Source organism: Paramormyrops kingsleyae, chromosome 24 (genome assembly GCF_048594095.1).
Source record: "Paramormyrops kingsleyae isolate MSU_618 chromosome 24, PKINGS_0.4, whole genome shotgun sequence".
Taxonomy (NCBI): Eukaryota; Metazoa; Chordata; class Actinopteri; order Osteoglossiformes; family Mormyridae; genus Paramormyrops; species Paramormyrops kingsleyae.
Window position 1 is genome coordinate 6,651,695 of NC_132820.1, and position 12,915 is coordinate 6,664,609.

The window sequence follows — 12,915 nt, forward strand, 5'->3', positions numbered from 1 at the left end:
ACAGCTGCTGAGCGAACATGTTTATAGGAGGTCATTTACAATTCCCACCCATCTATACAGATGGAATTTACAAGTCGCCTTTAGGTTAACTTGTATCTTATCCAAGGTGTTCCCCAGTGGTTCCGCAGGCTCCGGTTACCATAACACTGTACCGGATGAGTGCATATGGAAGATGTACAGATGGACAGTTACGTAATCCTGTCAAATGTATTCCAACAGATCTCATCCAGGGACTTAAACCAGAAGGTCACCAGTTCAGATCCCAGGGTTTGCTAAGTGATTTTTACTGTTGGGCCCTTGAGCGAGGCCTTTAACCCCCAATTAATCCAGGGATAGTCTGACCCTGCTTTGGGTACCTGTAGCTCAGAAAGTAGAGCCTTGTATTAATGATGCAAAGGTTGTGGGTTCAAATCCTAGGGAGCAGACAAGTCACTTTGGATAAAAGTGTCAGGTAAATGGCTACATTTTTCAGCAGTTAAAGCACCTCCCAGTTTAAACAGACTGTTTGATTAGCAGACATGATGTTACCGGGCCCTGGTTAGGCTGGTCAATAGTACTGGGCATGCTCACCTGTTTCCTGGCCTTGATCCGCTTGTAAGCAAAGTCGGGGAAGGGAGAGCAGGGAATGAAGCGGCCGGTGCCCGACGTGACGTGCAGATTCCCATCCTCCAGGACGATCTTGCCCTGGCAGATGACCACTAGGGGGCCGCCGCGGAACTCCATGCCCTCAAACACATTGTACTCGGCGGCCTGTGGCATAGGTAACATGAGAAATGGGGTTACTGTCCGTCACACAGCCGGGCTCTCGTAGAGTGGACGTCACGACAGACCGAAGGACACCGCGATTTCACCATCGGTTGGTGTAGCGATTCAACAAACAGCTTTTAATAAGAATGAGTTCACAATGGAACAACGGAAACTTTCCAACGTGTAAATACAACTGATCTGACTGTCAGTCAATGACTACTATTTGGGCTACTTTACAATTGGTTTCTCGGTAACAGACAGAATAAGGTACTAATTTACCTTTACGAAATAACCCAATGTAAATTAAAAGAGTGGCAACCTATAATGTGTAATCCTGCAGTACTCCAGGGAGTGTTGTTATTATAATAATACCCCAGTACTTAATTTAGCTACATGATTCAGCTTCTTAACGTAACGTTAAAAACCACACTTTTCATTTTTAGAGTTCGCCACATCTACTATATTATATCTATATTTCAACTATGTCATACTGCTCTGTTAAGACATGCTGATAAATGCTACCCACTGGAAACTGACTGCAATAATTCATCAGCTCACCGCCTGGGGGTTGAAACGCGGCTGACCCCAAACTGACAGGATTCAGACGTGTTCTTTGTGCCCTAAATTAGCCGTACGGCCACCTAAGTCGGCTTATCAATCATGCAGGCTTGAGCAACCTTGCTCTTCACGTTACCTATCAATGCAAAACTTTCCCAGGAACCCCCCCCAGGATATTAAGACTTTCAGATAATACCGAAATTTAACAGACTGTCATGGCATCCACACGCCTGTGTTTTTCCTAAGTAATGGAGGTATTATGTTTCATGATTCTCTGTGAAAATGAGCTGATTGCAACCTCTCCAATGTCACTAATTGTGTGGTTAGTTAACAGGGTGGATACTTTGGGGTTTTTAAAGGCGCCCAGAGGCACCTTCATTTCTGCTGGATTCTGGGACGTGAACCACCGTGAACCGGCGTAGCCTGTGCCTCACACTGCATGGCAGTTTCCCCAGAAACAATGCCATTGTTTTTCACCACAGATAAACAAACGTCAGCTTCAAGTCCAAGGGATTTGTTGCCCTCGTCCTTTACTTCTATAGGACGTAACTAAGGTGAGATTAATTATTAAATACCTGGTTAGTTTTTGGAAACTGGCTTTGGGGAAATTCAGTCAATCACTTGATTAACAAACTTTTGAAGTGCAAACACTATCCAAGCCCGTACAGTAGAATCCTTTATGCACGGGGTGTCCAACCAAACTCTTTCCCTGGGTTTATTGTCCTTCCGGAGTCCTTCTAAGGGCCAGCCGTTCGGAACAGCATGGAAGTTCCTCGATGAAAAGACAAAAGAGCTTTTCAGGGTCTACTGTGCGGCAACTGAGACGCAGGACTCGACGCTGGGTGGGAGACTGAAGCAGGGAGTTTCTGAGGAGATGGGACTAAGGTTCGCTGTTAATTAACCACATGTGTGGGAGAAGTTAACTTGATACACCCCCGTCTGGCCGCTTGGCGTATGAAGGCTAGCAGCTGCCATCACACAGCAGGACTGAACAGTGCTAAACATGCTCTCTCTTTCTCTCTCTCTCTCTCTCTCTCTCTCTATCTCCCCCTTTTCTCTCACTCCCTCTCTCCGACTCTCCCCTCTGCACACTCTGTTCACTGTGCGCCTTCCCGGACAGGATGCAGTGAGCGCTGTCTGCCAACCATGATGTCACGGCCCAGTCCCACTGAAATAAACACGAACCAGGGCGACAGAAAAAAAAAAAAACCCTTTAAGATAAACTGCATTGTTGTGTGCATTCTGGGGAACGGTGCGGGACCCGGAGCAGTATTCCCCTATTTTGCCGGGGGGTTAATTCTGGGTTTCGTGCAGTACGTATGGCAGAGGGCTGCGTGTTGTGAGGAAACAGGAAGGTGACATCACCGCTTAAGAACCTGGATCTCGCTGGATCTTTCCCACATATGGGAAAGCCATCGAGGGCTCTCTCTACCGTCTGCGCAACCCGTGCTCATTCTCACTTCCCCTTATCTGCATCTCTTCACCTTCCTCTCCTCCGTTCCTCTTCTCGCGCATCCTCTCCCTTCTCCTTCTCTCTTTACATACAGGAAGTATGCCCCATGATCCTGTCCTTGACCTCCTGTGGCGACACTTCCCCCCCCGCCCCGACCCCTGCTCCCACGTAATTGGCGCTCGTCTTCCTCTCGCAAACCCCCACCCCTGACGGACAGCAGAGGCGAAGGTCGACACTCAGCAGTGGCTTCTCTGGCCGATGACACAGGCGGGCGCTGGAGGTATAAACGGGGTCGCAGTAGGGGCCCCAACACTTAGCAGGGGCCCTCGAATACATAAAATTATGTATAAAACTGGGCAGGGGGCCCCAAGGCAACATTTTGCCAGGGGGACCAGTATTACTAGCCATTCCCCTGGGTATAAACTCCCCTCAGTGACCCCTTTGCCCCCAGAGTTGTGATTTTGAGAGGTTATGCACTGTATCTAAGGCCATGCTAAAGAGAATGAAGCACAAATAAGTTGAACTGGAAGGGGAGTCCATAGACAAGCCTGCGAGCCTGGCTGCTTCGTGTCCCGTACCGTCTGTGGTATTCGCTCCCTCACATTCCACCTCCTACGTGCAGATCTGCTTTCACAAAACATACCGTGCTGAGGAATCTGGATAAAGTAATCCACTAAATGCTGGGAGACTCAGCCGACGCATCTTATTGGCTATGATCGCCCGCAGGGAGTTCGTTTCCTTTCTGGGGAGTGGAGAGGCTGGCTGGATGCAGGCCATCGCACCCCCCCCCCCAGGAAAAGCGTACAGCACTCCTGGCTGTGTGCCCATAATGAGCAAGCTAACCCCCCCCCAACATGTACAGCCCGTCTGACATACCGAGTTGTGTGTCTTGGCCGTGATGGTCCGGACGGCATCGGCATCCCAGATGACCAGGTCGCTGTCAGAGCCCACGGCTATCCGACCCTTCCGGGGATACAGGTTCAGGATCTTGGCGGCATTGGTGCTCGTCACGGCGACAAATGTGTTCTCGTCCATCTTGCCTGTGACCTGGGGTAGACCAGACAAGGAGCACTGAATTTCTTGCATACAGTTATTGGGGTTGGGGAGCTGACTAGCCTAATTACATTGTGTTTATTTTTAATTACGTTTTCATGATTATTGACCAGTTTCTGTGAGAAGGATAAACATTACATGACAGTGGGCATTTCCTGTTTATGTCAAGCATGGGTTCTGCCTGAAGAGAGTGAAATGCAGGAAGGGAACGCTAACGAACGAGGGAAAGGAGGACTGAGACAGGGAAACGCGGGACGGGAAAGCTAAGGAACGAGGGAAAGGAGGACTGAGACAGGGAAACGCAGGACGGGAAAGCTAAGGAACGAGGGAAATGAGGACTGAGACAGGGAAACGCGGGACGGGAAAGCTAAGGAACGAGGGAAAGGAGGACTGAGACTGAGAGAGCGAAACACATTAAGGGAAAGCTAACAAACCAGGGAAAGGAGGACTGAGACTGAGACAGCGAAATGCAGGAAGGAAAAGCTAACAAACCAGGGAAAGGAGGAGCTTGAGCAGGAGGAGGCAGACAGATATCGATGGTAAACGTCAAGTTACAGAGCCTGGGTGCAGGGGGGATGACAGAATGGGGGTAGAAGCAGAAAGTGGCCAGAAGGGGGAGCCGGCATGCCCACTCACCACCGCCTTGTCCCAGATGAGCGCCATCCGCTCCTCCACACCGTTAATGCCCTCGGGGATCTGGGTGAAGTCGTCCTTGCCAATAGCCTTCTGGGCCACACTGAAGGTGCAGTGGGCGCTTCCTGTCACAGTCAGGTCACCGCTGGGGGGGGGGGGGAGTATGAGTGACCGACAAAGATGTATGCGCCACTGCAGTCAGTGACATTAACATACACCCCCCCCCCCTGCTGCCAGCCCACCCACCCTGAAGTGGAATGTGCTTAACAGAACCCTCCAATTTAAATACACCCCCCACCCCCAACATTTAACCTACGGAACTGACTAATGGGTATGACCACAACAGCCTTCCTATATCACTAGTGCCCCACATTAACCATTTTGCCAAATGCATCCCCCTGCCAACCAAACCACAAATGCCTGGGGTGGTCTCCACCTATCACGGATCGCGGTAAAGCAGCGCCGACCCTCCTGTTCAGGATTATGCCTTCAGTCTGGCGGACTGAACCATTCCCCGGGCACCGAAAGGAAAATGAAAAATAGGAATCCGTCCGTCGGAATCCTTCAGTCCTGGCCGCACTCGTGGTCCCATGGAGACAAACAGGAAAGGCGAGGATTGGGGACCTCGAAGCTCAGAAAAGCGCGAGAATTACAGGCCGCGTGCCGAGTCCTGGAACCAGGTTCCTCGGCCCCCATTTCCATTTTCCATATGGAAAAACACAGTGGGGAAGGTTAGCAGCGACGGGGCTTATTCCAGTCAAACGACGGCAGCTAAAACGGATGAAAAATTATACTTTAATGAGAAGATACAGGTGACGATGGTAGCGTGGCGGTTAGGGACTCGATTTAGAAGCTGAAAATTGCCTGAGTGCCCAGTTTAGCTCTGCTGTTGTTCAGTTCTGTAAGGACCTTGGAATAAATTATTCAATCCCAATGGGTGAAAATGTCGCCTAAAAAGCAATGTCATTACAAACTGTCTTTTTGGCTTAGCCTAAATCCTGAGAGATTACCTCTGTTGTCAGCAGGGGGCGCTCTTTACCTGGCTAGCAAGGTGTTCAGGTAGTCGGGGGTAGTGGGGTCCGGGCTGAGGGGAGGCGATGTCACGAAGGAAGCGGCCTTCGCCCAGTTCTTGCTCCAGTAATGCGTCCCGTCTGTCCCAAGGCTGGCACTGATTGGCTCGCCGAAAACGACATTACCTGGGAGAGAGCAACAATTGGCTGGCCGAAAGCATGCAGGTGTCCCGCAGCACTCTGAAGTCGCCAGGCGGTGTTCAATAAGAACAGATGCCTCATACATAACCAGGCAGCCAATCTAGCTAAGAGGCCGATCGGTCGGAAATCTGCCTGACGGGTTTCCCGTCGATTTCCTGCTGATATCTGCAAGGCCTGCCTACCGGCATGAGATGCAATAAATCGAACTGCGGGTCCGGAGAAGGAGAGGCGCAATGCGACAGAAACAGGAAAACGTCCCTGCGCAGTGGCTCCCGCATCCAGCCCTTAAAGGGGAAGTACCGCCCGTAAAGCATGTCTGAATACACAGCTGCGCTGCCCATGGCTATAGGGCCTGTATCGTGCGTGGGGGTGGGCGATTAGCGGGGCTGTGCTGACCTTTCTTCCGGGCCTGGGATATGATGTCAGCGGCACTCTTGCTCATCACCTTGGTGACGTACAGGGGGCAGCTGGTCTGGCTGGCGATGGTGATTGCCCGGAACACGGCCTCGGCCTCCAGCTGCAGGGACGATGGTGGTGGGGGGGCAAAGTCAGAAATGCCCCGGTTGGGTCGGGGTTGATTCCCCCCCCCCATGTCCTGCCTGAACACATTCCTATCCTTCTCTTTCCAGACTGCATCAGGCGCAATGCCGATAACATTATCCACTCAGATACACCCCCCCCCGGCCATTACCAGCAAAAGCTCAGTACAGCCAAATCACCCCCACCCACCCCACCTTCCCTTCAAAGGTCAAAGGTCACAGCTCTCCTCACCTCTTCCGGCCTGCTCAGCACGTGACCTTCCGGGCCGGTGATACCCATCTGCAGCATGCGGGCTTGTTCCTGGGGGGGGGGGCAAATTGCTCGATCAGTCACACCATTTCTGGCTAACAGGGGGCCAGTGCGAGGGAGTTAATTTGTTGTGCTCTGTTTTTGTTGTACCTCCGCGATGATCTCGCCGTTCTCGGCGTGGACCTGCACGACGCCGCCCATCTCCCCCAGGAAGCTGAAGACCTCGTACAGCTGGAAAGGCGAGGAGATGCCCCAGCAAATGTTAGCGCCAAGCTAACGCCGGAGCCCTGCCCTGCCCTGCCTCGCGGCGTCAGGTGACCTAATTCGCTGTCATGCTCTTAAATTACCAGGCTGCCATTAAACGACACAATTGCCTTCACAAGGAAATGGGAGGATTTCTCCATCTTTATCTTTTTTTACATTTTTAGGGCATCGTCCCTTAGTGCGCCGGCTGAAATGGCATTCTCCCCGTCCAACGCGAAACAGCTGGCCTGAAACAGGCAGGAGAGACAACTTGGGCGCCCCATGATGCCTTTGGGGGGGGGGGGAGACATACCTCGCTGTTGCTCATCTGGTAGAGGTCCTTGTATGCCATATAGACCTGGAAGGAGTTCACTCCTGGGGAGACAAGGGTTGGAATTAAAAACACACTGGGAAGACAACCCAGGGGGTAGGGGCGTCATGATTGTAGAGCATTAATGGACCGCGGGGGAGGGGGTGTTCCCGCAGATGAACATTTTCCATTCCGACGCAGACAATCTGTGGGACCACTCAATGAATCCGGAATGACCCAGTAGTTTCTGGAAGCTTGTGCTTTTCATTAGAGGCTCCCTCGCAATGTAAACGGGTCTGATCACACTACCCAAGGGCCGCCAGACCACACCCACCCTCGAACGGGGTCATTGCATTTGGGCCGAATCCAGGAACTCCAGATGGGAAGAAGCAGAATTCTCACAGGGGGTTGAAGGTAAAGACCCGAAATGGTGCCAGACAGTTATGGGACGCCTCACATTATACTTCACCCTAGAATCTGAAAGCCTGCGGGCAGCACTGCTGGTCTGAGAACAAGGGGAACAATCCCTGACATTATTTATGACTCAACGATGGATCAGACCTTCTGGGGGTGAATTCAGAAGGGCCATTCGCTCTTTGGAGCACAGGTGTAAAGTTTAAAAGATGCTATTTATACCAGTGACGTCCTGAGCATAACCCCAGTGCCTCTAGTCATGCCCGTGATGGATTGGTTTGGGACGTCCACCAGTTTTTAAGAGGATCTGCGGCAGACACATCGACTAATAACTTTCCCACCCCCGTGAAACAACCCAGTTCTCTTTGCCCCTTTGCTGAATTCCCACAATGCACTGTGCCTGCCTGCACTTTGACCCTCCCACCAGCAGGTGTCACACTGAGCTATGCCGGAGACCCTGAATTGTTGCTATAGAAACCCCGGTGCCTCTGGCATTCCCACATACCAACACCTGTGCTACATAAAGTTTAGACTCTCCATTGAGGTGCAAAGGGGACAGAAAATAAAATGGATTTTAAAACCTCCTTCAAACAATCCGTTTTCCCCAACACAGTGAATTTTATTACTGTTTTAAAAGTTGATAAATTATCGCTCCACTTATAGGAAACAAATCAACTTTACGATGTTGAGTGAGCTTTAAATAAGGCCTGAACATCAGCAATCCTCTGTGAGGCATTAGCCTGAAAATCTGCAATATTTTTTTTGAGTGTGATTTTTTTTGTTTAGTGTCGGTTTATAAGCGGCCAGAAGTATTTCAGATTTTTATTGTGACAAACTGCAACATTATACAACCCAAGTCAATGTATTTTGTGGAAGCTGTTCATTGTTCATTAGGTAATTAGCTAATTAGTGGTCACACCTATTGAGTGGGAGCTTAAATGCAGCAGGAGCTCAGGAGGGGTTGGGAGTGTCTATCAGGTCAGAGATTTTAGGAGTTAGAGGTTTGAGATTGAGAGAGTGCCTTAGTGCCTAAATGTTGCTCTGTGTGCCTGTATTTGTGGAGTGTGTGCATGCATGTATATATACCAAATGTCCCCACAATGTGATTAAAAAGCTGTTATTTTGACTAGGTAGGGATGCTTTTTCGGTCCTCACTAGGGGAACCTCAATTTTTTTGAAGATCCGTGAAAAGAGAGAGAGAGAGCGAGAGAGACAGAGAAAAACTCTGAACTTTGTTTTATTTTCAAAGCTTTTAATTAGAGTCAGCCGGTCTACAATTCCCCTCTACTTCCTACTGTGACTTATTTTATTATTCTGCATACAAGGGGGAACATATTATTCTGCTCATTGAAAACTGTGCTGTCAGAACAACAATATCACCCCCTGTCCCCATCCAATCCCTTCTCCTCATACATCCCCAACCTCTATAATCACTAGGCCCCCTACAAACTCTCAACAGCAGTAGCTCTTTCCTTTCATGTCACTAAGCGGCACTGCTTGAATTTTGGTGTGTTTTTGTCTCAAAATTCATTCGATCCCATATCGTCACTGTTCCTGGGAAGTTTGAAGTATATCCATCAAACACTCTTAGAGTTATTTTGTTCACAAGATCAAGTATCTTCTGCAGCTGCCCTTTTCTTCCTTTACTGCCACCTAGATCTTCTTTATAAAATGTTTTTGCAAAGTAGTAAGATCAAATACTTTTTTTTCCCCACACTAACAGGATCAAGTGTGTAAGGTTGCTCTTCTGTTTGCTGACACTAAGTGGTGTTGTGTTAACTTTGGTGTGATTTGTCTCCATTTCACATTTTCACCCATACAATGTATCTGCAAAGTTTGGAAATGATCTGTCAAATACTTTTTCAGTTATCACACTAACAAAGTGTCGGCGAAAGTGGAGTAGTCTCTAAACCATATACATTCCACATCCGAGGAATATAGTAAGGTTCGCTGTGAGAATCTGAAAGATTATTGCCTACCTTTCTCCTTGAGCAAGGTCTCCACCTCCTGCTTGACGCTATCATTCCAGTGGGTGATGTCCACGTGCAGCGAGTAATCACAGCAGGCCTTCTCATCTGCCCACTGCTTCCACTGCTCGAAGGCTTCGATCAGGCTGCTGCCTGGATCGGGGATCACATGATCCACTGTGGGGAAGAGATCAATCTTAGGGTCATGCAGGGGACTACTAAAGTTTAGTATATACCCAGAAAGACAAGGGGGTGTTTTTACTGATGACTTCCTTCAGTGGAACAATTGCAGCCCCTCCCATTAAGTCACGTGTTAATAACCAGCTCTGTTTATTGATTCTGCACATTCACTACATATTATAGAAGTTCTGCCATTATTGAGCTTTGTGTCATTGTAACATTGTATCGGAAATGGTAATTGGCTATTAGGGAGGTGGAGGGTGAATCTCAATACGAAGAATGCAAAGATCGTACTCGTGGTCTTGGCAAGAGCGGTCTTGCTAACCTGCCTAACAAAACCGAACTTCGCCGCAATGAATCATGGGATTGGTCATGTTCGGCGAGGATGCAGCCGATGGATCCTTGATATTTGAGGCGGAGCAAGACCAACATCTGGGGACTTTTTACTGTCCTCCATACCTCTGTCCTTGAGTATTGGAACTGGTCTTCGGCGATGGAAGATGACATAAAACGGGTACACGAGAACACAAGTACAGTTAAGTACCTATATTGAGAAACACCCGGAGACCTTTTTTTTTGGCAAACCCACTGGCCAACTGACAGTGACTGATGGGTTTTTTTGTTTTTGTTTCCCTGCTTCTACACAGTGATCGAGCTTCCAGTCTGGAGTCAGTCACCGCATTCGGTTCTCATTTAGCACGGAGAGAAGCCCAGACGTTGGGGCAAACAGCTCCCATACAGTTACGACGCTGCTTCAGTCGGTTCGCCCCCTCAATGCTCACAGATCGCTCCCCACCCCGAAATGCCATCCAAAGCTGGCACCGTAACACAGAAAAATAGAAAAATCATCTGTGTTTCTAATTTGGTGAGAACCATAAATAGAACATCGCTTCCAGTTTGAGCTCTTCGTAAAACAACCCTTTGTGATGCATGATGGGAGTTAAGTAGCTTGAGTCTTGGAACGAGACTCAATAACCACAGTGGAGCTTGGGGGGGGGGAGCTCTGAAGCGGAGATCGTTTATCCGCCGGGCGACGGGGAACCGGTCATGTGAGGGAGTCACCTTCCAGGCAAGAGGGCCAAAGGTGACGGCGAGCCGGTCGCGTGTCTCGAATTCCCCTCCCCCGACATCCTGTGCTGCCACTTTCATGTGGTTTTAATGCAAAGACCAAGACTTAAAGACCAAGACTTAAAAAGCTTTTGCAGAGAAGCAGAGGGACTGCACCCCATTCCTTAAAAAGGGCTGCGCATGATTCAGTGGCTTAGGCCTCTGTGCCTGTGATTGGAAGGACGCTGGTTCAAATCCCATTCTCAGCAGAATAGTCATATGTCCTGTAGGCCCCTGAGTAAGGCCAATACCCCCCCCCCCCCCCCGGAAATGGCCCAGAGGTGTCAGATAAATCGACTGACCCTTTGCTTGGACCTCAGGCTTCAGTCCCAAAGAAGAGCATGATGGGATATGTAAATTGAGGCCAATGTACCGCATTTCACTTTTTTTCCTCCCAACTGTGACCTACACCCCAGAAAATTCTACAGCTGTGCCGAATTCAGCACTGATAAACTGCCCCCGCTCACATGACGCCCTTTAATACACCCGCCGCAGCTGAGGTCGCACAGCGTAGCCTCTGTTTACGCCCGTACAGCGCTCCTGTTGTCCCAAGCCTGCACGCTCCCCCTCCGCACCGATTCCGGAATCCTCTTTGTGAGTCCGCGCAGACTGCGTCTCCTTAATGGTTAAAACCGTAATAAACACGCAATCCGCTGGCCAGCTGTCCTTCCGGCTGCCCGTGTCCCAGAGAGCCCATGGTGGATCTTGTCTTTCAGCCGGCCCCTCTCCCCGGCCCCCCCCCCCCCGGAAGGCGGCCCACCCACGACCCGCCGCAGCTGCTCCCACGTGGCAGATGTCTCTTTGTTGCAGGTACCAGCATCGCCTACTTGCTATTTCTGCCTTTTGTGTAACCGTGGGTAAGACCGACGCCCCTAACGACATGCACCCGTATTCTTAGTAAAAGCTGAGCACCCCGAAATTTTACACTTTGTTGGCCGCGGAGACAATTTCTGATGCGACCCCAAATTAAAAAAGAAAACCTCTTGAAGCGAATACTTAAGTTTTAAGTTAAACTTAAACTGCAAGACTCTCTCAACAACCACAATCTAACTGCAGAGCAATTTTTTAAAACTCATTCAATCCATGAGATACGTTTTCAAGAATTTCTGTGAGTCTGGAAATTTAACAAAAGTTTTTTGCTGGATTACACGGGGTCTGAGTGAGTTATTTTTCCTAAAACTGTAACATACGACGAGGAAACCTGCCTCTAGGTCATTGGCAGTCTTGGAAATTTTGCTCTTCCGTTACTTGACTATGGATAGAATATGCTTTACTGAGAGCATGCCATATTACAAAGTGTGAAGGAGTATCTGCTGAGTAGCTAAAGCCGATGCTTAATTCGTAAATCAGAAGGTTCTGAAAGGTGAAAGACGCATGATAGCTGAGGGGTGACAAGGTAGCCGCAGGTCCCGGAAGGTATACAAAACATGCTCTGTATTTTTAAGAAAAAATCGAAACTGATAAAGGACGTCAAATTGCATAGAAATTGGTTTGTAAATTAAAATGCATATTTATTTTATGTAATAGTTTTTTGTTTTTTTTAACCAGAGAGCTGCCAGATCTATGCAAATAGGTGCCAGAACACAGACAGTCAAAAACTGAGCGGTTCTGGAACGCATTCCGGCACTGGCGTGCGTTTTCACAGAGGAAAGCGAGTTCCTCACCAATCATGGTGGTCCCTCCCGCCAGAGCCGCCTTGGAACCCTGGGAGAAGTCATCCACGGTGGTGGTGCCCCTGTAGGGCATCTGGAAGTGTGTGTGGATGTCTATCCCCCCAGGAATGACCATCTTCCCATTGGCCTCGATAGTCTTCACCCCTCCTGGGACGATCAGGTTGTCTCCAAGTTGCCTTGTCAGGGAAGGGAAACTAGGTTAACTTCTCTCAAACATCTTTAAACACAGAGTAGCATAAAGTCATGTGAAATGCTACCTAGCTACCAGCTTTTTATTGAAATGCTTATTTTAACAAGACATAATAATAAATATTGATAATCATCTAACTAGTGGAGCTAGTGAGGATTTATGAACTGCTCTGGGTGTTAAGCTGTTAAAGTAGCCTTTGTTGTTTTATACGAGGATTCAAGACGCACATTCTCCCGCCCCAGTACTCAGTCATAGCTGTGAATAACTGTGTTTCATTTTGGAAAACTCATGTTCGCCGTGCTGTAGACTGTTAGACTGTGATACCGCCGTGTCTAAAGGTCGTTTTACTACAGAGGAAACTACGAGCGGTCCGAAACAGTCAAGCAC

At 49.1% G+C, this 12,915-nt stretch overlaps 1 protein-coding gene across 4 annotated transcripts in view; it reads right to left on the minus strand.

Annotated features, from left to right (window-relative positions):
- The window catches only part of dpysl3 (dihydropyrimidinase like 3), a 30,475-nt gene that overhangs the window by 5,785 nt on the left and 11,775 nt on the right, over window positions 1-12,915 (minus strand). For all 4 annotated transcript variants that reach the window (XM_023803524.2, XM_023803523.2, XM_023803526.2 and 1 more), the window contains exons 3-12: window positions 12,330-12,514; window positions 9,391-9,555; window positions 7,001-7,062; window positions 6,595-6,675; window positions 6,427-6,495; window positions 6,052-6,172; window positions 5,484-5,640; window positions 4,448-4,589; window positions 3,635-3,805; window positions 571-750 (exon numbers count right to left, since the gene is read on the minus strand). In XM_023803524.2, the coding sequence (XP_023659292.1) occupies window positions 571-750; window positions 3,635-3,805; window positions 4,448-4,589; window positions 5,484-5,640; window positions 6,052-6,172; window positions 6,427-6,495; window positions 6,595-6,675; window positions 7,001-7,062; window positions 9,391-9,555; window positions 12,330-12,514 (1,333 nt within the window). The remainder of the gene's footprint in view (window positions 1-570; window positions 751-3,634; window positions 3,806-4,447; window positions 4,590-5,483; window positions 5,641-6,051; window positions 6,173-6,426; window positions 6,496-6,594; window positions 6,676-7,000; window positions 7,063-9,390; window positions 9,556-12,329; window positions 12,515-12,915) is intronic.